At 33.8% G+C, this 26,486-nt stretch overlaps 1 protein-coding gene across 1 annotated transcript in view; it reads right to left on the bottom strand.

Moving 5' to 3' along the window:
- Nucleotides 1–26,265, bottom strand: part of LOC124356673 (ribonucleoside-diphosphate reductase large subunit) — a 30,904-nt gene extending 4,639 nt beyond the window's left edge. The window contains exons 1-12 of the mRNA XM_046807807.1: nucleotides 26,075–26,265; nucleotides 18,677–18,765; nucleotides 17,020–17,197; nucleotides 15,304–15,464; nucleotides 14,938–15,140; nucleotides 11,615–11,840; nucleotides 9,813–10,054; nucleotides 5,823–6,024; nucleotides 5,512–5,661; nucleotides 4,267–4,488; nucleotides 2,279–2,491; nucleotides 1,022–1,117 (exon numbers count right to left, since the gene is read on the bottom strand). Of these exons, the coding sequence (XP_046663763.1) occupies nucleotides 1,022–1,117; nucleotides 2,279–2,491; nucleotides 4,267–4,488; nucleotides 5,512–5,661; nucleotides 5,823–6,024; nucleotides 9,813–10,054; nucleotides 11,615–11,840; nucleotides 14,938–15,140; nucleotides 15,304–15,464; nucleotides 17,020–17,197; nucleotides 18,677–18,765; nucleotides 26,075–26,138 (2,046 nt within the window). The 5' untranslated portion in view covers nucleotides 26,139–26,265. The remainder of the gene's footprint in view (nucleotides 1–1,021; nucleotides 1,118–2,278; nucleotides 2,492–4,266; nucleotides 4,489–5,511; nucleotides 5,662–5,822; nucleotides 6,025–9,812; nucleotides 10,055–11,614; nucleotides 11,841–14,937; nucleotides 15,141–15,303; nucleotides 15,465–17,019; nucleotides 17,198–18,676; nucleotides 18,766–26,074) is intronic.
- Between the last annotated feature and the right edge of the window lie 221 nt (nucleotides 26,266–26,486).

Here is a 26,486-nt window from a genome sequence, read left to right as displayed (position 1 = left end):
CATGTCTACTGTAAACTCAACCCTTCTGTATGGCGCAGAGGTTTGGGCGGGTGTCATGAGGATAAGGCGATAGAGTCAAAAGCTGTTATCGGTACAGAGAAGAGCGGCACTTAGGGTCGCCTGCGCCTATCGCACCGTTTCCGGTTCGGCCGTGGCGGGGGTGATTCCTATTGATCTGCTGGCCATCGAGAGACAGACCGTCTTCCGGGAGACTGCCGAGCGGGGTAGAGAGGATGCCTTGGCTGCTGCCAGGGTGGAGACTCTGCAGGTTTGGCAGCGGAGGTGGACGGAAGGATCGGACAGTCGCTGGACCTTCCGTCTCATTCGAGAGCTTCAATCCTGGGTAGATCGTGGCCACCCACGGGGAGATAGATTTCTACCTGTGTCAGTTCCTGACGGGGCATGGTTACTTCAGGAAGTACCTCTACAGGATGGGAAAAGTCAGGTCGCCTCGGTGTGCTTACTGCCCGGAGGAAGATGATGATGTTCATCACACCTTCTTCGCTTGCGGGCGCTTCACTGAGGCCAGGCGAACGCTCGTCACCACAGTTGGCGATGTTACGGCAGAGACCATTGTGGAGATGACGCTGCAGAGTGAGGACGCCTGGAATGCAGTCACCACTCATGTACATGCGATCCTTCATCAGAAACGTGAAGACGGATGCCTGGCTGACTCCTAGCTTCCGAAACAAGTAGTTTTGTCCTGGTTGGGACATAAGACACACGGACCAGACAAGATGTCATCCGAAAGGGTTCCGGCCTGGGCCCTCCGTGGCCCGTAGGGGGTTTAGTGGGTAGTCTGCAAGGGAGTCCCACACTCCGTGCGCAAATGCATTCTCCCTATGTAAAAAAATAAAAATTTAAATAGCTAAAAAAGTTATTAACTACAAATTTGTCTCAAACCCTATTTGTGGTTAACCGAACCAGCAGTGGTAGTCAATGATCTTCGTGGCTGATGATACACACTGATCTCAACATCCAATATGTAACATAACTAGTAATAATCAGTTACACAACGTACTTGGACTGAACCATTTTCTTGTATTAGCTGAGCTTTCATGTCCTCGTCCCATAGACCTAGCTCAACCAGGTCCCTCAGCAAGTGATGGTTGACCACCTGAAATCAAAGAACATTGGTGACTTCATTCCCCACAAACATGTCATGTTTCAACAATAACAATCTAGCTCTGCAATATGTCTTGGGAGCACTAAAACTTGATACAAACAATCCACAGCCAATTTGTAGACACAACTCAATTTTGACGGAATACTAAGAAAACTCGGACGGTATAAATACCAGTATTAATGGTAGCAGCACCACATAAACTTAAACAAATTAATGGAACACACAATTTATGAACACTATCAAAACGGAACCCAAAAATTGACATTGATGCATATTTTCCCCCCCTAAGAACCAGTGGACAAAAAAAATCGAATTAAAAAGTAAACACGAATTTCTCTAGTTTCGTTATATGGAATTGATGAATGTGACTTGGAGAATGCTGGTCACTAGTAAATATTTAACATACATTCCAATTAGATTAATGTTATGTATGTAACAAAATAAATAACAAATATGTGCACAAAATTCATACACAATTTTATGAATAAAATAAGAAGTAAATTTAATCAGTTAAAGATAGGAAAAGTAATTTAACATAATATTTAAACTCAGCAATACAAGTTATCACTATTATAAAATAACTTGAAATAAGGGAATACACACAAACAAATTAGATGTTTTTAATTTTTATTACAACAAACCAGTGAACATGGACTTTAAAGTTGAAAGCTCTCTTTTTATGGATTGTGATAAGACTGAGGATAGGTAAGCTGACTTCTTGTGGTCTGACTTAAGATGGTAATATGTTGAACGTGAGCATAAAAGAGGAGGCGTATATGGTTCCGAATTCAAAGAAAGTTACATAATTTCTACTCCCTTAGTATATCAGAGAAGTTAAAAAAAAAAACTCTAAATAGCTAGTTCAACACATTCACAGTAACAACTTTCAGCAGCTCAACATATATGTGGCTTCAAATTTAATTCATATATCATAACTACATGTACAATCGGTATAGAATAAGAGGACCAGAAACCTTACTTGAAGCAGAAGTTATGGAAGAAAAACTAACAAAACTATGATGGAAATCAGCAGGTGCCATACAAACTAAAAACATTAAAGTAATGTTAAATATGGAGCTTATATTGATTTCTTATTTTAATCACAAACAATTGACAACAACCAATGTGATTAAAATTTAAGGAGGTAGTTACCTGGAACTCGCCAGAGAGCACTCGTCGTGAATAGATGTTACTAGTGTAGGGCTCGAAGGACTCGTTATTGCCAAGAATCTGTGCGGTAGATGCAGTGGGCATGGGGGCCAATAACAGCGAGTTTCGTACACCATGCTTTGCGATCTTAGCCTTGAGTGCAGCCCAGTCCCACAGGTCGGTGGGTGTAACTCCCCACATGTCATACTGCAGGATCTGGTCACAAACATGTCATCATGTAAATAATAAACAACATGCCGGACAACACATGCTGTGCTGTCTTAGCCTTGAGTGCAGCCCAGTCCCACAGGTCAGTGGGTGTAACTCCCCACATGTCTACTGCAGGATTTGGTAAAAAAAAAAAAATGTCATCGTTTGAATAATAAACAACATGCATGGCAACAACATATATCCAACACATTCAACTCAACACAGGCTAGCTAAGTTCAGTGTCTAACCAACTTCAATTATGAAATTCCTGTACAATTCTCACATTTTCAAGCAGATACCTTTAAAATTCCAAGACGATGAGTTATCTAGTCTTTTCCAAAACTAGATAATGTTTAGTTGCTGCCTTAAGAATATATCTGGTACATTCAAATGAATTTCTTTTTTAACCATGTTCTGCCTACATGTTAATTACAAAAATTAGTTTAAAATTTTGACTCATTGACATTTTATTTTAATCTATTTATTGCCCCTATCACGTGTATTACGGTAAATCTCGCAATCGAAGTGTTAATTTTTTGTAGTGAACTATAGTTCGTAAAACTGCTGATAGAATGTTGTCCCAACCTCAGACAACGACTGCGCTCCATTCATAGTTCTCAGCCACCCGTTACCAATCCGAAACTGGTTATCATAGCAACTGAATGCCATTCTGACTTGCAGACTGGCATGTCTTACAGGATTTCCCGTGTGGTGAGGGCGACAGTGCTGTTCACGAGACTGCGCATAAGCTTGTTCCTGTGTTGAGTTGCATCATTGTTTTTTTTTGTTATTTCTGAACAATTTTTTACAGTTATATGATTTCAAAAATTGTGACTTCAATTTAAAACACTTTATGCTTCAAAGTGTTTCATTCAAAAAAATTTTTTTAATTGGCAAATTTCATGTTTTGTTTTGTTATACATCTTAATCTGTAAAGAATACAAAAGTCTTTAAAAATTCAGTTTTTATGTTTTTTCTTCCTATAATAACTTTAGAAATATTAAATCAAATAGAACTTTAAAAAAATTTATTTTTTAAGCTAATACCACGCTAGGGAAAAATATAGGAATTTTTATTCAGCGCTCTAAGGGTTAATAAGTGAGGGATTCGAAAAAGTAAATTACTTGTCCTGTAATAAAACCTTTTTATCAGCACAAACACAAAATAGCAAACATTACATATTGTTTAACTAGTAACTGATGGGAATACTGAGTAATCCAGAGTATAAAATAAATTTCCAGGATTAGAAAAACCAGGAATCCTGCAGGTTAAACCCAAAAAGATTTTCTCACAAACATGCAGGAAACTCAATGAGGTTTCACAGAGTATAATAGGGAACTCAAAGGCATCTCAATGTACAACGTTCCTAAGGTTAACATGCAGAACACAATATTTCACTGATTACTGCAGGGAATTTATAGAGGTGTCACAGTATAATGCAAGATCTATCAAGGTTATACTGGAAACTGTGTCGCTTCCTCTCATGACGTACTTTAGGGAATTTGTATGAGTTTGAAATTATCAAATTCACAAAGTACATTTAGATCTCAATGGTTAAGTGGAGAATCTCAGACAAAAAGAGAGAACACAAGATATAACTGTTAGGGAGTTTTTAGGGATCTTCTAGTATAAAGCAAAGAACTTAAGTATATTCAGGATAAGGCAGGAAAAACTTCATGTGATAGTAAATTCGCATAGGACAGATGTAAATAATTATAATGACTTTTGACATATCAAAGCTCTATATATACTGTGTTAGTAATACTGCTCTTCTCACTCACCCCTTTGCTGACTGGGCTTCCAGGGTATGTCTCATAAGGGCCAAGTTTCTCTGCCAGTTCACATGAAGCCTCCAGAGCAGCGTAGTAGATGGTTTCAAAAATTTGTAGGTTCAGTTTCTGAGCAGGTTCACTCTCAAACGGTAATCTCATCAGAATGAAGGCATCAGCCAGGCCTTGGATACCGATTCCCACAGGACGGTGTCTCATATTTGAGTTACGAGCCTTTTAACAAATCAATAGTTTATTAACTACTTTATTTTATTATATATTAGTAACTTTATTTGTCTAACTTAAATTATTACAAATGAATTATTAATTTCTACAAACAGTAATACCTTTAGACCATCATAGGTCAAATAATTTATGACAAATAATTTCACTGCAAGGATGTAATAGGGAAAAACAATGCCACTTATTTAAAAAGATTTTACTTAACAATGTTGTTTTAATGTTACTATTACTATATGCATTTTAAATTTGTATATTTCAATTAATAATTTTACAATATGTTTTTTCATTTTTATATTTAAAAATAGTTTTACAAAGTAAGGCAAAACAGATTGTTACTCTTGTTAAACTTAAAACAATTCATTAATTTTCGTTGTGGTTACAATACATAGTAGTCAGTAGATCATAAAAATAATGGAAAGTAAACTATTGCAAATTAAAATAAACGTTAAGTTGAAATTGTGTGTATACACATGGCGCGTGCACTGTTAGCCTATCTGAAATTTCAATAATAATTTTGGTTTGCATGCATTTCTCCGTTTAGTAAGAAAAACTGACAAAAATATGTTGGAAACAAAAAGTAACGTTTATACCTTTGTCTAAAATTTCACAACACGCAAAATGTTGCTAACCAAAAAATTTAAAAACATTCCTCGCTTACTGAAATTTAATACACTGTGCTAATGAATTAAATTTGGTTTTAGGTATTTGGCATTTCAAAATTACATTTTTGTGTTTACACAAAAAAATTATATATCGTTATTATCAGCGGCCTTTTCTAAAGCCAATAATAACATTTTCAGTTCTGTAACTTGTAAGGTGCCATCAGAATCTCAGGAACAACCTAAAGCTCTAAAATGGACACAATTCAGGGATAATTCTATTTCACCAAGTTTGCACCATCTGGCAACAGCACAATTCTACCCACCTACCCAATTTGGTGGCCCGACTGTAGTTATGACACCAGTTGCACGAGCCTAAACAATCTGTTATGAACTAAAAAAAGTACATTCTCACCTCTTGGACGGGATAGAAGTTGACTTCAATTACTTTGTTGAGGTTTCTGGTCACAACTTTGGTGATTTCCTTTAGCTTGGCAAAGTCGTAGGTCTTGTCTGGTTTGACGAACATGTTGACAGCGATGGAAGCCAAGTTGCAGACGGCTATCTATCAGGTGATAAAACATTTTAGGTTGTACTATAGAAACTGAATTAATTTATAAATTATTTGATTACAATTCCTGATTCATAACAAGACAAAAGAAAACCTGACAATTTATAAATTATAAAGTCTGAAAGAACTGAGAACTCCACCAAAACCACACTAACCTCATCCTTACTGGTGTACTCGACAATCTCTGTGCATAGGTTGCTACACTTGATGGTTCCAAGGTTCTGCTGATTGCTCTTGCGGTTGCAGGCATCCTTATATAACATGTACGGAACACCAGTCTCTACCTGGGCGTCTAAGATGGCGAAGAACAGTTGGCGTGCCTGCACTTGTCTTGTGTAGCGCCCCTCACTCTCGTATCTGCATAAACCACTCCTTAGTTTTAACTTCCAAGTTATTAAATGATTAAAATTAAAACAATTTCTAATCACTATTTTTCCAATGTATAAAATCTGATAATCATTTTTAATGGTTTGTTGCAAGTTTGAGGCATTTATTATTGAAATTAGTTCAGAGTTCAAGAATTTATACTATTTTGTAACCAGTTAGTTTTTGCTGGGTAATAAAGAAAAATGACAACACACTTTTTAACCAAATTATTATCAACCCTTCCCACGCAGCTAATAAATCCATTGATTTCTCTCTAACACAAAGACATCTATAAAATATACTTTTCTATAAGTTCAAGGCTAATGTTTTATTAAAAATATGCTAAAGAGGTAAATTAAAAACATTAAACATGGAATTTTAGTTGAAATTAGTACACTTATTGATAAAAATCTAAAAATAACAAATTACTGTAATATGAATTTGATGTAAGTTCAAATTCTTGGTACAAACTAATAAAACAGATAAATTATATAAACTACTAGTTATTAGACCATTTCCTTATCTAAGGTTTTACAGTTAAGGTCATCATCTTATCTTATCATCTTGACAGATAAGGATATATTTGGTTATGGCTTTGTAGGACACAAAAACAGATAAGCAGGTGGATGGCTAGACAAAGACCACCCCCTCCCCATGCCATTGAGTGAGAATGTCTATAAATACTTCCTTATCAACTGTGATAAGCATGGAATATATACCTGCCATTTTGAAGGTCTTTTGTGAACTAAAAATCTCCAAGAGACACAATGTGTAATATCAGATATACTTGTGTTTGGCGTTTTGGTCAAAGTCTACCATTGTGATATATCTGTGTGGGAGGGGTTAATTTTCAACCCTAGAAGTGGTGTACGGCACAATAACATAGTTTCCATATTATGTAACTTTTGAAGTAGAGATTAACCGGGATAAAATTTATACAGTTACAAAGAGGAGGAACCAAACTTCTCATATATCAGGTTTTTACCATATTAAGTGTGGATCTCATAATTCTATAAAACAACAAAACTTCTGAGGATGCTGTAACGTAATTTCATGGAATCAATGTTTTTAATTTTAACGTATTATGCAATCGATACTATTATATACTCGAATATGTACGCTATATTACATGAGCTTGTTTACAAAGTAATGGCTGATGACTTACATTGCTTGTTTCTTTTTTCGTCTGCCAAGATACCCAGAATTTCTCATTTTTTATATATATACAAGATGCGACAATAAAGTAGTTCCAGTGTTTCTGCTATTGACTGTAACATTCCTGGAACTCATCTTCTTTAATATCCTCCAAGACCCTCGTCACAGCTTCTTAGATATATTGTGCTGTTTGAAAACGGTTTCCCTTGACCGCCATTTTGACTCTTGGAAATAGAAAAAAGTCGTACGGAGCGATATTTGGCTGTGGTATTATTGAAATCTGTTTTGAGGTTAAAAAAATTGCTGTACAGACAGAGCAGTATGGAATGGTACATTATCATGATGCAGAATACAATTATCAGCAATGTTGGCACGGACACAAAGAATTCTTTTACCAAGTTTTTCTAAAATTTATTTGAAGTGATATTGATTAACTGTTTGTCCAGGAGGCACTCTGCCTTCTGTCTTATGAACAATTCCCTTGGAATCAAAGTAGCACATAAGCATGGATTTCACTTTTGACGTTTCAGTTTTTATTGGTCTAGTGATCCCTTTGAGCATCATTGCGAACTTTGGCTTTTTGTCTCTGGGTCATACTGAAAAAAACAATTCTCAACAGTTCTAGATTGATTTCCGTTTGTTCTAACAGATTGGCTGCCACATTTCCCCGTGTTTCTTGCTGTTGTGGTGTGAGATTTTTTGGGACAATTTTTGTTCAAATCTTTCTTATACCAATGTCTAAAGTTATTATTAGATGAACCGTTTCTCGATTGATGTTCAGTTCTTCTGCAATCATTTTCAATCTTCGATCAGATCGTACGAGTTCACACACCCTGGCCAAATTGACAGTTGTTCGTGAGGCTGATGGTCATCCACTGCGGTCTTTATCTTCAACATTCAACATTCGCAACATTCGTTTTGCATTCACTAAGCATTTTATGCCAACGAAAAACTTGAGCTCTTGACATAACCTCCACTCCTAAAGCCTTCTGAAGCTTACCGTAAGTTGTCGTAGCATTTTCACCCAATTTAACACAAAGAGAAATGGCCTACCGTTGCGCAATATTATATACTATGTGAGAAATTCAGTGACTTATGTATCTCAATGTGTTGACAAACATTGTATATACCTAATAACTTCCTTTCTGTGATGTTTGGAAAACACACGTATTCAATCCGTAAAATAAAAAGAACAAACAATTACCAACACCAGACTACAATGGGGCAGACTGCAATCCAGCATTATGGATCGGTGCTGCACAAATTTTTGGTATGAGATCACGATTTTTTCGGTACAGAAGGTCAGTTTGATACAGCTTTGTTTGACCTTTTGGGAAAAGAAAGCCTAAGAATACCACGCTACTCATATTTTTAAAACTACAAGTCATATCCTCTACCTTCTGCTTTTAAATAATAAAAATGGTAGTTTCCAGAATATATTCCATTAACATAAAAGTGCATGGATGTATATTTATGGATAATCAATTTAAAACTACACAAAGTAAGATTTATGAAAATAATAAAAATTAGCGATTGTCTGTTTGCCGCAGACCAGCAAACATCCACTTAGTGAACCAGTAGACATGCTAGCGTTGACAAATATAGACACAGAAAATACGAATTTCAATCAAAATATTCTTTATAAATCACGTTATTTTGTTAACTGTTATGTTTCTAAATAGTTTTTATACACAAAGAACTAAAAATACACATTCTAGCAATCGGCAATTTGTGTAATGCTAATCAGCTGTCGTCCGCAAATACATTTATTTGCATTCGAGATTCACCTTCCACATATGATTTTCCAAGCATATCTTAAGCACTTCTGTTGGTATACAAATCTCGAGTGAAAACATCTGCGATATCGGAATCAATACATCCCTAGTTGGCCCCAGAATATGATCACATTATCAATTACTATATATATATTTTGTGTTTGCCTTTAATCTTTCCCACACCGTAGACAGATATATCAGAATGGTAAGACTTTGACGAAAACGTTAAACACGTGTTTATCCGATATTACACATTGTGTTTCTTAGAGACATTTTTAGTTCACAAGAGACCTTTGAAATGCCAGGAGCATGCTCCTTGCTTATCAGTTGATAAGGAAGTATTCACCATGCACAGGCGAGGAGGTGTCCTTTGTCTATGGCCACCCTCCTGCTCCTCTGATCTGTGTCCTACAGAGCCATAACCAAATATTACAGTTGTCTGCCCAGATGATAGACCTTATCTGTGGAACCTTAGATAAGGAAATGCTCTAATAACTAGTACTTTATATAATTTGTCAGTTTTATTAGTTGGTACCAAGAATTTGAATTTAGATCAAAATCACGGTATAGTAAATTGTTATTTTTAGATTTTTATCAATAAAAATGCTAATTTTAAACTAAAATTCCCTGTTTAATATTATTTTTGCATTTACTTCTTATAGCCTATTTATAATAAAAAATTAACTTTGAACTTAAAGAAAAATATATTTTATAGATGTCTTGGCGTTATAGGGAAATCAATGGATTTATTAGTGGCGTGCGAAAGATTAAGATAATGCAAAAGAATTACTCCATCACAATGACACAAATACAAAGAAAATAAACATCATGTTTCTATGATTATCTTACTTGGTGTATAGTTTCTCAAACTCCTCCCCCCAACAATCAGTAAGTCCTGGACACTTGTGAGGACACATAAGACTCCAGACATCGTCTGCCTCCACCCGTTTCATGAACAGGTCTGGGATCCATAGAGCAAAGAACATGTCTCGTGCTCGCACCTCCTCAGCACCCGTGTTCTTGCGCAATGCAATAAACTCAAACACATCTGAGTGCCATGGCTCCAAGTAGATCGCAAACGCTCCTGGTCTCTGCAAGTCATAATTGACATAAATTATTACAAGACACAGCTAGGACCTTTTCATAATAGGAGTTCAGAAGTAATATTGTAACTGTCCTACTTAACCTGTGAGTGAGGTAGGACAGTTACAATATTACTCTGAACTTTTGATAGGTTTGTACAACATGGTTTTTAGGTAGTATTTGTTTTGTATTTTGATACAATGTTACATTATAAAATGAAATAATGCAATGTACTTATACCATTTAATGATTTATTACACGCTTTTTCACACGATGTAACTGGAAAAAATCTAAAAATACAGTAAATACAAAAATTAACATCAAACATAAAAAAAAAACTCTCACAGTTGTTTATAACAAAGCTTCTCACATGAATAAGGATAAAACATAACTGTTACGAGTATTGCAATCCTTATTTCTTTACAAACAAATAAAAAAACCTCCATCAAAAATGGTTGGTTAGTTTTCTTTTTGTATTAATTTCCCCCCAGATGCAAGCAAAACTGTATTAAATGGACCGGCAATTTAAACATATGAATTGGGAAAATGGTAGTGGCACTGAAAGTTACTTCTAATAAAACTTATTAGTCGTTATTGCAGTGTCTGGTATCTGATGCTGTCTTGGATACTAGATGCATCAATAAAAAGAAAGGTGAACTGGAGCTAAATTCAACATTCAAATTGAATCAATCCTTCCTACCGTAGGTACGTTATGTGTTAACTTTAATTATTATTTTTTTATTTCAAAAGCAATATTTAAAACGTTTTAGTTTTATTGTTTTTAAATTATACAAAGTTACAGGTTGTTTAAATAAATGTTTTGACCAATGCACTGATCATCATTGAAATTATATATATGCTAAGTAAGCTGTATCAAATATATTTGTTATATTTGTATTTTACTAATTTAAATTTAATCCAAAGTTTATAGCATACAAATATTTTTTTAATAATTTTATAGTTTTTAAGATTTGGAAGATGATGCTATGTTTTTTGTTATAATGATCATATTGAACAAAACTGGAACTTTTCTTGTGTTAGCCAACCAAAAGGTGCCATCGCTGCAAATGTTTGTTTATACATTCGGTTCCATGTTTGGCAGCTGTTACAATATTGTTTTTAAATAAAATACTTTTTATATATTTTCTATTATGATAGGCAAACAGAAAAATAGCAATTTGGTTGAGATTTTCTATATTCTGTACAAATGAGGGCAGTGTAATGAAATGGTTAAGGCAAAAAGCATAACAAAATTGTTATAAAACTTGGATGGTGAAAATATGGCTTTTTTCACTCTCCACTGAGTGAAAGAAACTTTCAGTACGCTCCAGCATGTTCCGAACAACTTAAAAAAGTGTTGTAACTAACCAATGAGCTTTCTTTGAAGTATGACCCTTAACCCAGTAATGATATAACTAATAATTCATACACTATAAGATTGTTTTACTTCAATTTCACATTGACAACTCTGTGATGGCTCTCCACAGTAGATAGTAATTGCGAAGCACAATGTTTCACCCACACGCACACTGACACTTCAGTTGACATGAAAATAAGGAAACACTAACCTTGTTGCCTCCCTGGTCTACGTAACGTGCCGTGTTGTTGAACACTCGAAGCATGGGTACAAGACCATTAGACACTCCATTGGTACCAGCGATGTACGTGCCTTTGGCTCTTATACAGTGTATATGTACTCCGATACCACCAGCTGACTTGGAGATAAGTGCACACTGCTTGAGAGTGTCATAGATGCCTTCGATACTGTCTTCACGCATAGCTATTAAGAAACAGCTGCAAAGAGATATAACTGTTAGGAAACAGGAACAAGTATCTGGCCATGCAGGATTTTCCCCTCAGCCCGTACTTATTTTCCTTATCTTACCTCATAAGTTTTATTCTTAAGTTTAATTTTTATAACAAGAGTATATTTTTATAAAATATACTCTTCATATTTTAGTTATCATCATTGTTTAACTTAATGCTCATTAAATTTGTAAAATATATACAGATTATTTGAAAAAATATATATTTGATTTGTATTTTAAATTAAAATTGGATTTAATTACTTTATATCAAGGTCAAGAAAAGTATATTATTTTCTTATAAGTAATTGTCGTAACAAATCATGAGAACAAATCATGGACTAAAATGAGATAATCAGTTTGAAGTTTAGAGTTATATAGGAATGGTCTAATTGGATCTATATGCTACCATATCTTTGCACTAAATGTGAATCCAAATATTGTTTCAGCTGAACTAAACCTAATATAAAGAAGTCCAGAACTGGAAATGCTTGTGCATTTTAATTACATCTGATTTTCACATCGAATTATGTTCATACTGTCACATGTTTCATTATCATCAACATTGGACCGATTAACGTCTATTCATTGTGAGGAAATTTAGTGATTCATAAACTTGCAACTTCGATGATTTTTATATAAATATATACACACATATATATATATATTAGGTTTTTGATTATCCATACAGCAAGTTGTACTATCTTTTTTAATACACAGTTCGTAACTCAGTACCGCCGATATGTGATCCTTGCACTAGCCAATAGCTCATGAGGACGGGCAGAATAAAACTTAGAAGGGGAATTTCCTCTCCCTAAAAAGAGCATAATTCATAAATGAAAGCAGAATGTCATTATGTATTGTATCAGATTTATGTACTTGTACTAATGACAGTTAATTGTAGTGGTTCATATGGCAATTAAGTTTATAGTGTGAAAATAAATTGCATCATTACAATCATACTACAAATAGTATTTTAAATTCAATTTATGTGGCGAATAACATATATAACAATTTCATACAAGTACAGATTTACATCAATGATTTGCTTAGACAATGGCATTAATCTATTACTTTTTTACACACTTTTTTGAACATATATTTAGGAGTGATAGCTGCAACTAATTTACTCACAATTTTATTTGGTAAATAAGTTTTTATATATAAATTTTCAAATTTACAATGTCCCCATTTTGAAGTGAGGATAGATAATTTTTGAAATTTGTTTGCCATAATATCTTGACAGGTGCAAATAACTTTGTTAACCCTTTGAGTGCCAAGGGCCGATTTAATTGGCCTAGCAACGTTTCCGCATAGTGCCAAGGGCCGATGTAATCGGCCCGATCGTATTGAAGAAAATTGCCACGGGCCAACTAGATCGGCCTTTCCAATATTGGTCATCCTGTTGCTAAATATTGACGTATGATATCGTAAAACGTATCAAATTAAAGCCCAAGATTTGTACGACATAATTCACGTGGTGATAGTTTGTATATATAGTATACAACATTTTTATGTAGCTGATATCTAGAAGGCTGTTTTCGCAAACCGGCTGTTGTCACGCTGCTGTCGTTTTGTTTACGTTCAGTTGTTTTTGCTACCTGTCTAGTGTGGCTGTGTTGACATTTTGGTTAATGTTTTTAAAAGTTTCCTACTTTTATTACTTCAGTTCAATTTCATTATTGAATAAGGTATAGTTTTGCCGAAATGAGTAAAAGGAACAGATCGCCCTTAAGCGAAAATAGGTCAGATTCCGTTATATGCCCCCAACGCTTAAACTTTATTCAATGAACTTAGAACGTTATAACACAATATAGTTGAGTAACAGAACTAACATTATGCCCCCAACGCTAATTTTTCATTTACGGATGATCATAATGAATTACAATTATTGGTTACTAGCAATTGGTGCTGCGCGGCCTGCCGTAATCAGGATTCTCGAGAAAGATAAGATAACAGCGACAACAATACCGATCGCTATACCTGGAAATGCTTGTTGATTGATGGAATGTTAGTTCTGTTACTCAACTACATCGTTTTATGACGTTCTAAGTTCATTGAAAAAAGTTTAAGCGTTGGGAGCATATAACGGAATCTGACCGCGAAAATACATTAATTCATTCTTATGATAAAAACACTCACTCAGTTATTTCATTTGAAGGATTTAGTATAATAGGCCTAATGAAATAAGCCCAAAGTAATTAATTTAAGTATGTTCTTAATAAATAAATAACAGTTGTATAAACTACCTTTATTTAATTTCTTAAAACTAGTAAAATATATTTTACATGAACAAGAGTAAGCGTGCATGTTGGGACAGGTTTTCAGCATTTTGCAGCAATATATAAAAAAATTCAAAACTTAGTTATATATAAATGTATTTTTATGAAACTTGGTACATGTATTCCAACTAACATGGGGAACATAAAATTGGCACATAAAACTCATAAAACAAAAATAAATAAATACTTTTTGTATCTTAAAAAAAATAATTTTTTTTTTGTTTTTGTGTTTTTGTTTACACATAATATAAATTTTTTTTAAAATTTTTGGTCAAAATATATATATATATATCTCAATTTGTAGCCTGCATCTTGCCCTAAATAATAAAACAAAAAGTGTCCCATTATGTTAATCTTTAAGGAAGGTGTTAATTTTTTAGTAAAAAAATGCAGTAATATAAAAATAGAGCTTGGCACTGAGGGGAATGGCCTGTCACAAATGATTGGCACTGGCTGCATGACCTCCACCACTTCGCGTGGCACTCAAAGGGTTAAAGTAATTAGTTTAATAAAAAAAAAAAAAATGAAGTATCGAGGGCACTTATAACCCCCCCCCTCCTCTGCTTTCTTTATTTTTGCACGAATCATCATTCTGAAATACTTGTATTTTTTATTATAAACAACGTGATAGAAAATGTTATAAATTGAAATATCAAAAATTTGCCAATATACTGTTAATACTCAGTATGGTCTTCCCTTAAAAGAGCGATATGAATATTTATAATATTGCATTGTGAATATTACTGCACAGTATTATAGATGTTTATATTTACAATATTTAAGAGTAAGGCTCGTTTCATGTACCTGGAGAGCTGTGGTCTGGGTGTGCCTGCACTGAAGAGCGTGGGGGAAGCGTGAGTAAAGTACCGCTCAGACAGGTAGTTGTATGTCTCAATGGCCGCAGGGATATCTCGGCCGTGTATACCTACTGATACTCTCATCAACATGTGCTGTGGTCGCTCCACCACTTTCCCATTGATCTTCAGCAGGTATGATCTCTCCAGAGTCTAAAAAAACAATAGACCTACATTCTAGCATCTCTCTACCATTTTCACTTGTAGGAGAAAAATAACATTCAAATATATTCTTAATTCTATGAGTATATTTATGCAATTATATATGAATTAAATAAAGAATACACATAAATGGTGCTAAAATAATGAGAATGACCTTAAACCCAAAGTAATTGTAGTTGAAATCTCTGTCGTAGATGATGGAAGAGTTAAGAACATCTGCATTCTCCATGACAATGGTGTGCGTTTCATCCGAGATCATAGGAGTCTTGAGGCCGGTCAACTCTTGTACCATGTTGTACAAGTCGTCGATCACATCTGCGTGTAAAATTAGACAAAAATTAGTTACAACCAAAATAAGAAATTTAAAATAACTTTTTGTGATGTGTCTGAAGAAGATATCCTTGATATCGAAAGGCCTCACAAAATAATAAAAGTATTAAATATTGGTTTTATGTTTTAATGTAAGTAAGTTATCAGTACCAATATAAGCTCCATCTACAACATTTCAAAATAAGAAATGTAAAAATGTTAATAATCATTTTGGTTCAATTTAATTTAACTTGCAAAAAGAGTAAGCATTCAACACATGGCGATTATAACGGTCTAAAAAATCATCACATGAAGTAGGCAGGAGCCAATATAATATATCATGAAGAAAATAAAAAGATGTTCCTTGGAGCAACTGAAGTTTTTGTGGTAAAGTGGAAAGTGGGGTGTCTGGACTGCACAATAGACAATAGACAATAGACAAAATTCTTTATTAACATGCTCATTGAGAACAGTAGTAGCATCATAGTAAACAATAAAAGTGTTTTTTTTTTTACAAAATATAGTTTTGTAATGATATAAAGGTCAAATTGTAAAATTTAATGGCAAATGCTCTTTGAAAGAATTCTTCTATGGAGTAGAAGGGGCGGTCAGCAAGCCATTTGTGTAGTGCTGGTTTGAGTTCATTCTCTCCTTTGTCTCTCAGCTCTGATGGCAGGTGGTTGTGAAGCTTCCTCCCGATGTATGTAGGCTTCTTTTCGAACTGTGACAGTCGGTGGGCTGGAAGGTCATACAGAGAAGTGTCTCTGAGGTTGTACTGATGATCTTCACCCCGCTTTGGTAGGCCCTCTCTTACTGCATGCATCACAGTTTCTTGAATGTATAGTGATACGACAGTGAGGATCTTATGGATTCTAAAGGCTTCTCTACAGCTGTTTGGTGGTTGCAGTCCTGCAAGTCGTCCTGCACACTCCACAACAACCACTCCACACGCCTCCAACAAACAACACTGTTACTTAGATTCCATATATATGTTACAGAATAGTAACATTTCATATAAACAAGATACAAGAGAGTGACAAAACCTTGAGATGTGATAAGTTTGAATAGGTAAGAGGAAAATTAAAAAAAAATGTTATTTTCTTTAGTATTAACAAAACGGTGTCTTTTGAAAAAGTTTAAAGCCAAATAACAAAAAATATACTAGAGTTACAAAATATTTACTAGACACCAACTATCTGAACAATTGCATTACAATTCCAACGGTACTTGTTTCTACAAAATCTGTCAATGCATAAGCGACCACGACTAATTTAGAGGTACATTTGCACAAGCCGGGAGCATTAAAACTTTTCCTTTGATAGGCATGAGCTGTTTTACATAGGTTATAAAAATGTACAAGATACCAACTATTGTGCAATTTTCACAACAATTCCAACAGTATTTTTTCAACAAAATCCGTCAACGCATAAATGACGGCCATTTTAAAGATACCCTTGCACAAGCCAAGAGCAACAAACAACTGATAACTCTTAACTGTGACATGTGCTACCAGGTTGCTAGACACACTGAAATAATACAACGGCAACTATGGAAGACGGACCTGAGAATGTTTTCTTGGTCTCCTTGTGTAGGTTGGAGACAGCAATGCGTGCAGCAAGGATAGCGTAATCAGGGTGTCTGGTGGTTAAAGTGGCAGCAGTCTCAGCAGCCAGGTTATCCAACTCAACAGTTGTCACACCTGGGTAGAGGCCGGAAATAACCTTCATTGCTATTTCAGCCTGCAATCACCAAAACGCATACATAAAACGTTAATTTATTTTACTGTAGAAGTAAAATATACAGCAAAATAGTGGTTGCGTTCTGGACTAATAGTTTATACATGCTATTGGAAGGCCAATTGTATCAACCTAGAACTTTCCACCCGCAAACCAATTCCTTAGAATCTACTAGATTATTCAGGGTGTTTTAGACAACCAGCCACATATCCTGTGGTTGACCCGTTCAACATAGCCCTAATAGATCTCAAACGATGAATGTTACAAACAACATAATTTTCCATTTACCTTTTTTATGCCCTAAATTAATTCCAAAAATTTTGGTTGCCCGCTATGAAACAACCTACATGTTATTTGCATTTGTATGAAGTTTAGAAGATTCTACAATTTCTCATTCCAAATCATTTTAAAGTTATCTAAAATTTGTTTAGTAAACAAAGAATAGCTAAAGTAAAGAACTACTATAAATTTCAGTTTGAATATAAACCATTTAAACTAAATTACACTCGTATCAGTAAAGTTCTTGTTCTATAGAAAAGTGATTATGAAACCACAATTAATACTTTATATTTCAGTATGGTATCTTAAGTGCAGATAGAAAAATTAACTATTAGTCTTTTCACAGAATTGTAGGAATTGTAGTCTTTTCATACGCTGTGCAAAACTCTAGTTCCATCTCTTCAAACACCCGAAACGCCAGTTTACATTTCTTTCTTTTGTTAATTACATATCAAATTTTATTTCACCACTTTAGTGAGAAAATTTATGTTGGAAATTACCTTGTTACACTATTAATTCGAAATTATATATATATATTTATTTTAACTAAAACTGTTTAAGTTGTACAGATGTAACATCCATTAACTTTTGAATGGCCCATAAGCCTATGAAATGAGATTACAGCTATTTTAATAGTTACGTTCTTAGACAGTTATGACGAAACTTCATTAAGCACTACCAGAACATAAAGGTCTGATAAAGAAGAATTTTTCAAAGAAGCAGTCCATAGAGATTTGAATTATGCGAGGATACTTCCAGATCATTGTTTATCTCATTGAGGAGTATCTCTCTTCATCTAAAACCTGTAATAAATTGATTTATTGCGAGAACTTTCAAACCACTGCTCTCGATTCTGTGTAGTGTAACCTACACCACCTTACTTATAATGCTCTACAACGAGGTTCAACACACCAGTCTTCGCCAACTAGGAGATGTTGATGCACGGCATTTAGGCAAGATTGGTCATTCTCTGCTATAGTCCTCCTAGCTACTATTTCACAAAAACTTTGAATACCAAGTAAGTAGGCATGAATTACACTGAGTTTACTACTGTTATCTAACTACATAAAGCTTTTGAGCAACATATACGTTAATTGCTGAAGACAGGGGAAAAGGGGTTTCATAAAAGCACAAAACTGAATAATATCCTAGGCACTACGAGGTACATAATTTGAATTTAAAACTACTGTACATAGTACTTACAGGATCTACAAAATCTTGATTCAAGCCATAGCACAGCTTTTGGATTCTTGAGGTGATTTTGTCAAAATGTACAATCTCCTTTCGGCCATCTATGGAAAATATAAAACATTAAATAATGGTTAATAATCATAACAATAACACTAAAAACAATCAGTAAACATAAGGTTTATCTTATTTTTAGTTATTGATAAAGTAAAACTGTTGTTTCGCAAATAATATCATAGTGCTTATAATAATCATTACTTGTTGCCAATCAGGTAAAATGTTGCCAACTTTTAGACATCGATTGACTTAAGCTGATGTTTATATCTCGATAACAAGATGTCAATATTTTCACATACGTACATCCAGTGAAATAACGTACATATAAATTCTAGTAATTGATAAACAATAAGGATGAAATGTTATGAAAATGTGACAATGCTGTTTGTTCTAATAAAGTTTAGAACATTTTAAACACGTTTTCATGATTGTTAGAATAGTTTTATCTTGATCTGGCAAACGACTAGTGACTAGTCATTGTGTTTCTCCACTAGTCATTAATCTTTCTGTAGTAATCTTCTTTATCAAAATTTTGATAACGTATAAGATATTTAAATAAGATAGAAGTATAAAAACTTGTATAGCATTTGTTTAAAAAATCAAAGTTATTATTGTCACAAAATGAAAGGAAAAACAGACGTCAATGGACACAGAACCTTTTTTACACATTGTTTGTTTGGATTTTCAAAAAAAGAACTTAGTTAATTTTAAAGAATTGCAAACTGATTTATGTTTAAACTTTTTAGTTTTTAAGTGCAACGAAAAACAAAATGCTAATATGAAACCAAAATACTATTTAATTTTCTTTCCTGTTGTATCGAACAAAAAATATTCATTGCTACATATTTTACTTTAATCTACAGTATTTTAAATAATTATGTACTGTACACTGTTTGCGTACATCGTTTATCAGCTGCCAAATCCAGGGTTTTAAAATCTTTATAAGGCATTATCATGGTTAAAATTCTGACATTTCTGAAAATTATCAATTTAAAACATTTTAAATAGTGGAAATTGTAATTATGCAATTTTATTTCATACAGATTCTATAAAAGTACATTACAGTATTGCAAAAACACCTCATATTAAAAATATTGCCCCTATATAAAAATGTTAAACTTTACGATTCATTTGTTTTAAAAATTATGGTTATTTGATATGGACCAAAAATATGTACATTGTAGTAATTTCATTTTGTTTTAATGTTCGGTTTTTGCTGTTGAGATAAAAATTTTTTTCTTTTGTTCAACATGTCTGGCAAGGTTCATTCTACACTAACCATGACAAAAACTAATTCTTTATGACACAGTCTTGTAAAAATAAAACCAATAACTAATATTAGTAATAGGTCTAAAATTATATGTGACAATTAACAAATTATTATATTTCTCTTGTACTAGTTATGATATAACTTAAGTATTTAACTTATAACACAACTAGAAGAATGTCCTAGAGCAGAGTTCCTAAACTTTGTTCCACAGCTCCCTTAAGTTATACTGATTAATCAGTTCCTTCACACTAACTAAAACTACTCATCTCAAGTAATACATTTTATACTACAAACTGTAATATATAAATTTAATTGCCATTCTTTTATGACATTTTGACAATACTCATTACAAAGACACTAAATTATAAATATGAGAAGAGAGAAAAAATTTGATAAAAAAGATAAAATTGTTTCTGTGGAACAAAGCAAATTATTTATTGTTATATAAACAATTAATGTGACTGAAAATTGCGTTAACAATCATAAAAAATAAAACAACCTTTTTGCCATACTGGGAGGGATGGTTTGTTTATTATCAGTGTAATTTTTGACAGAATACTGAAACATATTTTGATGTTAAGATAAACTTTGGTACTTTGGGATTATACCGACCACACCCAGATATGAATCGTTATTTGACATTTAGCTTCTACTGATTACTAGATTAGCGTAGAACAATATTTTGTCAATATAAAACAGGAATTGTCTTATCGCAAACCCCTGCCCATCCTCAGACAGAGGTCAAAGTCGAGCGGTCTAGTAGATAACGTGATTGCAGAGTCTCGCCGCCCGTTCAGCTGGTGCGTCGCTTTGTTGTACTTCCGTGTTTTACCCCTACATTTCTCCAAACACAAAAATTCAACAAAAACACATTACCAAACAAAAACTAAACTCTTTATTGAAAAAAACACACACAAAACTTGTTTTTATTTTTGATCATACTCCGCCACCCAAAATGCGAGTGCCTCCGCTGCCCCGCGCTGTCAACGAAAGAAAAACATCCCTCGAGATAGTACCTATCAGTAAAATATCAAATTCTAGAGGTGCTGATCAGAAATATAAATTGAATTGTAATGGAAAGGCAATTATGTACCGTGCAAAAAACTTAAATAATCATGTGATGCCGCGCGGCCTGCCGTAATCGGGATTCTCGAGAAAGATAAGATAACAGCGACAACAATACCAATCACAATACCTGGAAATGCTTGTAGATTGATAGTTGGATGGAATGTTAGTTCTGTTACTCAACTACATCTTTTTATAACGTTCTAAGTTCATTGAAAAAGGTTTAAGCGTTGGGGGCATATAACGGAATCTGACCCCATTAACAATTATTGATAATCGTTGTAAGTTTGTAATTAAAGAGTTGTTTTTCGTTCTATCATGTTTGTTTCTATAAATTTTTATTTTTGTGTTCTTCATACTGCTGTGGTCGCTATAATTCCAAAGAACCATATTTTTTTACCTTTGTGTGATGCACGTCTTTTTTTAGCAACATTGTATATTTGCAAATATATACATATAAAATTCTTTTTGATCATTTTCAAATCTACTCCTGAAAATAGCCAACGAAGATCTTGTGAGTTAATGTTAAAAATATCAGCCACAGCTGTAAATAGCATCAGTCTAATATTAATAGCCGGCTGCATTATAATAAGTTTTGACCTTCTACATGCAAATCTATGATTACTCATAGGTAGCCTAATAAAAAATATTTCAGCAAATAAAACGTCATGTGTTTTCACGTGGTATATGTGACTTGATGGAGACGTTTTTGAGAAAAAAGTAGTTTTGGCCGTGTATTTGCAAATTTACCATACATAACTCATTTGTAGCATCTGAACTAACTTAAGATCTCACTTATAAAACTGGAAGTATTATATATGTTATTTATATAGTGTATATTTTTGGTACTTAGGGATTATACCGACCATACCCAGACATGAATCGTTATTTGACATTTTGCTTCTACTGATTACTAGATTAGCTTAGAACAATATTTCGTCAATATAAAACAGGAATTGTATTATCGCAAACCCCTCCCCATCCTCAGACAGAGGTCAAAGTCGAGCGGTCTAGATAATAGAGCAAGAGCCCGCGACGCCCAGACATTCGTTATTTCATAAAAGCTGACAACTTGTCAGTATACGGGTACTATACAGGTATAAACGTACCTCGAGTATGGAGCGTTATATTCCAAACGTTTGTTTGAATACATAGTAGTGTGAACGGTTAAGACAGCTGATGCGCAGTAAAAGATCGCCGTAGACATTACGTACTATCTCACTCGTACCCGCTTGTATGTATATCTCTCGCGCTCGCACCTACAGTAACTTTTGAGGTGTCTGGCTGCATGAAGGAACCATAGAAAGACGTGTCTGGGAACTGAGAAAACATCTTTTTATAGTTCCCCTAATAACATAAATAAATTTCAGGTTTTATAATATGACGAAAGTACTAATTTTATTAATCGTACTTTAGGGGTGTCTGGCAGGGGGTTGGAACTATACTGTGTCCGGCATCGCACATGCAGCTTTCTAACGTTGTTTAATGTTGAAATGTATAAAAACTGAGCTTTACACTATTACGAATTTAAACTGTGATTTCACTCACCTTTACTACCTGTTACCTGCCGAAGCCACCGCGAACCAGGCTCCATACTCGAGGTACGTTTATACCTGTATAGTACTCGTATACTGACAAGTTGTCAGCTTTTATGAAATAACGAATGTCTGGGCGTCGCGGGCTCTTAGACTATAACGTGATTGCAGTCTCGCCGCCCGTTCAGCTGGTGCGTCGCTTTGTTGTACTTCCGTGTTTTACCCCTACATTTCTCCAAACACAAAAATTCAACAAAAACAAACATTACCAAACAAAAACTAAACTCTTTATTAAAAAAAATGTTTTTATTCTTGATCACACTCCGCCACCCGAAATGCGAGTGCCTCCGGCCATCAGCGCGGGCTTCGGCATAATTATAAATTGAATTGTAATTGAAAGGCAATTATGTACCGTGCAAAAAACTTAAATAATCATGTGATGCCGCGCGGCCTACCGTAATCAGGATTCTCGAGAAAGATAAGATAACAGCGACAACAATACCGATCACAATACCTGGAAATGCTTGTTGATTGATGGAATGTTAGTTCTGTTACTCAACTACATCGTTTTATAACGTTCTAAGTTCATTGAAAAAAGTTTAAGCGTTGGGGGCATATAACGGAATCTGACCCCATTAACAATTGAAAATCGTTGTAAGTTTGTAATTAAAGAGTTTTTTCGTTCTATCATGTTTGTTTCTATAAATTTTTATTTTTGTTTTCTTCATACTGGTGTGCTCGGTATAATTCCAAAGAACCATATTTTTTTACCTTTGTGTGATGCACGTCTTTTTTTAGCAACATTGTATATTTGCAAATATATACATATAAAATTCTTTTTGATCATTTTCAAATCTACTCCTGAAAATAGCCAACGAAGATCTTGTGAGTTAATGTTAAAAATATCAGCCACAGCTGTAAATAGCATCAGTCTAATATTAATAGCCGGCTGCAGTATAATAAGAGGCCAACACAATAAAATCATGATTATCAATTAGAAATGATTGAGTACATTTGCCCTACAGATATTCATAATTAATCAATGCCATCTTCATTTACATACTGAGTAGGCTAGTAAAATCAGCAAGAAAAATGGCGATGAACTTGCATTCTTTGTCTCAAAATGTACTTTTAAACATTGAACAATGTTTTAAATAGTTACAAGATAATGACCTTGCTTCTTTAAATCCGAAGTGTCCAGTTTGTTGTGTGGAGATAAAAACTAGAATTAAAGGTGGAAATAAAACAGTGTCTCGCTGCAAGAATCACAAGAATTTGGACACATCTATCCTTCAAAATAGTTAAAAAGTAGGTAAATGTACCTTACCGTACATTGTTTTGTTTGTAACATTTTATACGGATAGAATATGATAAGCGGACCCGGTTTTTTATATCGATTTTGACAAACAATATTACTTAATTATAATTAGATATCAATATAACCAACCAATACTGATTTTGAATGATAACTAACTTGGGGTAGAGTAGGATAAGCAAATCCGGTTTTTTTATATCGCTTATTACAATCATTGATACTTTATATATCAAATAACAGAACTATCATTAGACATCAACGTATATAAAATATTAAACTTAAATCACATGTTTCAAATTACTAGAAATAGTTAAAACAATACAAAATTTCATAGATAGTAAAAATACCATATAACTATCAAACAAAAAATTAAGATGTATGATCGGGAAAATGACATTTAAATAATAAAGATAACTTAACAATAAAATAAACGTCTTGAAACCAAAAAAGACACAGTAAATGATATCTGAGTGTTATTTTGTATAGTTTTCTAAATTTAACTATCTTATTAAATTTCAAAGAAGTTATGTACGGAACAAATTCTGTTTAAAATATGAAAATGTGTGTTCAGTTGGTGCAGATGATTTAGTAATTTATTGTTCTAATTAAGTAGGTAGTTGGTTGATTATACGGAAATTATAAGATTAAAGGTCAAGGTGGCAAATCACGAATTTGACATTATCAATGTATTCTGCTCATCCTCCTGAACAAAAATATATATGGTTTTAGAGGGTGCAAATGACAAATAACATGATTTTAAAGGATATATACATAAATAGTTAAGTTCTTAATGTTCTGTTTGTGTGCTGTGTCTGGATATTTGTAAATATTATCTGCAGGTGGGACTGATAGCATATCTGTTATCTGAGCGGTCTTGGACAGAAGTCAGAGATAACATGTACTGTAGCTTGGATCGAGTGAGTGCATGACAATCATGGATCAACCATCCACTAGTTCGACCAATCGTAGTGAATTGGTGTGTCAGAGTAAGAGGTTACGTTTCGACCGAAACAAGATTATTTAGTTTCTGTACATTCTGTGGAACACACTAATGGTAAGTGTTCTCTATTAATGTCCATTTATATACGTATTCATATTAAGGGTATTCATAATGTATTAAGTTTTTTACACGGTACACAATTGCCTTTCCATTACAATTCAATTTATATTTCTGATCAGCCCCTCTAGAATTTGATATTTTACTGATAAGTACTATCTTGAGGGATGTTTTTCTTTCCTTGACACATCAGCGCAGGGCAGCACCGAAGGTGCTGCAGAAGCCCGTGCTGATGGCCGGAGGCACTCGTCTTAACTCGATAACAACTAATTAATTTTTAGCTCGAAATTTAATAAAATCATTGTTCATTTGGATCATAATTCAGCTCATTTTAGTATTATTTTTCATTTACGTTTGCAAAGATGGCGCCGCATCCGATGAGGTCATCACGAGGTTGAATCATGGTCACAAAAGGTCACGTGATGAGCAATGTGGATGTAGAACATGGAAATATTGCTCCGCGCTTGAACAGTTGTTCCATAACTTTGTTATTTCTCATTTGCACCTCGTCAAACCATATATTGTTTTGTTCTGTAGGACGATTCCAATAAGTTAATAATGCGAAACTCGTATTTTGCCGCTCCGGCCGTTAATGTGACAATTACCAATTATATAGAGGGGTAAAATGATTAAATATTGTTTCAATATAAAACACCGGTTATCGTACTCTATGTTAACTTGTATGAACACTCTATCTAGATGAAGTTTTAATGTTTCAAATTATGAAAATTCTCTTAAGGAAGATTTTGAGAACCATCCAAACTTGTAGAGGAGAGAGATTATAACCCACCACCCCATAATGGTTCAAATTCTCAGCTAAGATATTAACTTAATGTTTCTAACTAAATTGTCAATTTTCACTGATAAATGTGGCCAATGAGAGCCAGTAAAAAAAAGGTAGGTTACGTTTCAATTAAGAAATGATATTAATGTTACATTTACACATAAGCTTACAAGACAAATGTGTAATGATATGAAGATACGCTGCACTAATAATTAATATTATAGTAATAGTGAATTTGTTATAGTATTGGGTATAAAATGAAGTCTAAAACTGTTAGAAGCCTATGTCTTTAGTCTTTACTTTTACTGTTACAGTGTTCTTATCACTTACCTCTTTTGTGGACGAACATGCGCCCCTTTGGTTTTTCAGGTGTTTTTGAACCCGCTACAACCATAATTAAAAACTGCTACAAATATTACAGTAAGAAACTAAAGAAAATTATTAACGAGTAAACCAAGATCACTATTGAAATGATAATCCAAGCCTGGCCTGACAAAGATATTTGGCGTTTGAGCGGGATTCGGAAATGTTACAAGGAGTAAGTAATCTAAAGCAAAGCAAGAGAAAAAGGTAACGTATACATTTAAGGAATTAATCCAAAAAAAGTATATCTATTATATATAAAGATGTAATGCACAAAACTATAACAAAAATAACTGAAAAATCAAGTTAAACTTAAATCGTCGCCCTTGAAAACGTGTTTTACTACATTCATATCCCATCATATAGTGTTAGTAGCAGA

This window comes from Homalodisca vitripennis, chromosome 3 (genome assembly GCF_021130785.1).
Source record: "Homalodisca vitripennis isolate AUS2020 chromosome 3, UT_GWSS_2.1, whole genome shotgun sequence".
Taxonomy (NCBI): Eukaryota; Metazoa; Arthropoda; class Insecta; order Hemiptera; family Cicadellidae; genus Homalodisca; species Homalodisca vitripennis.
The sequence above is the reverse complement of the archived record's forward strand: the minus strand, read 5'-3'. Positions and strand labels throughout refer to the sequence as shown.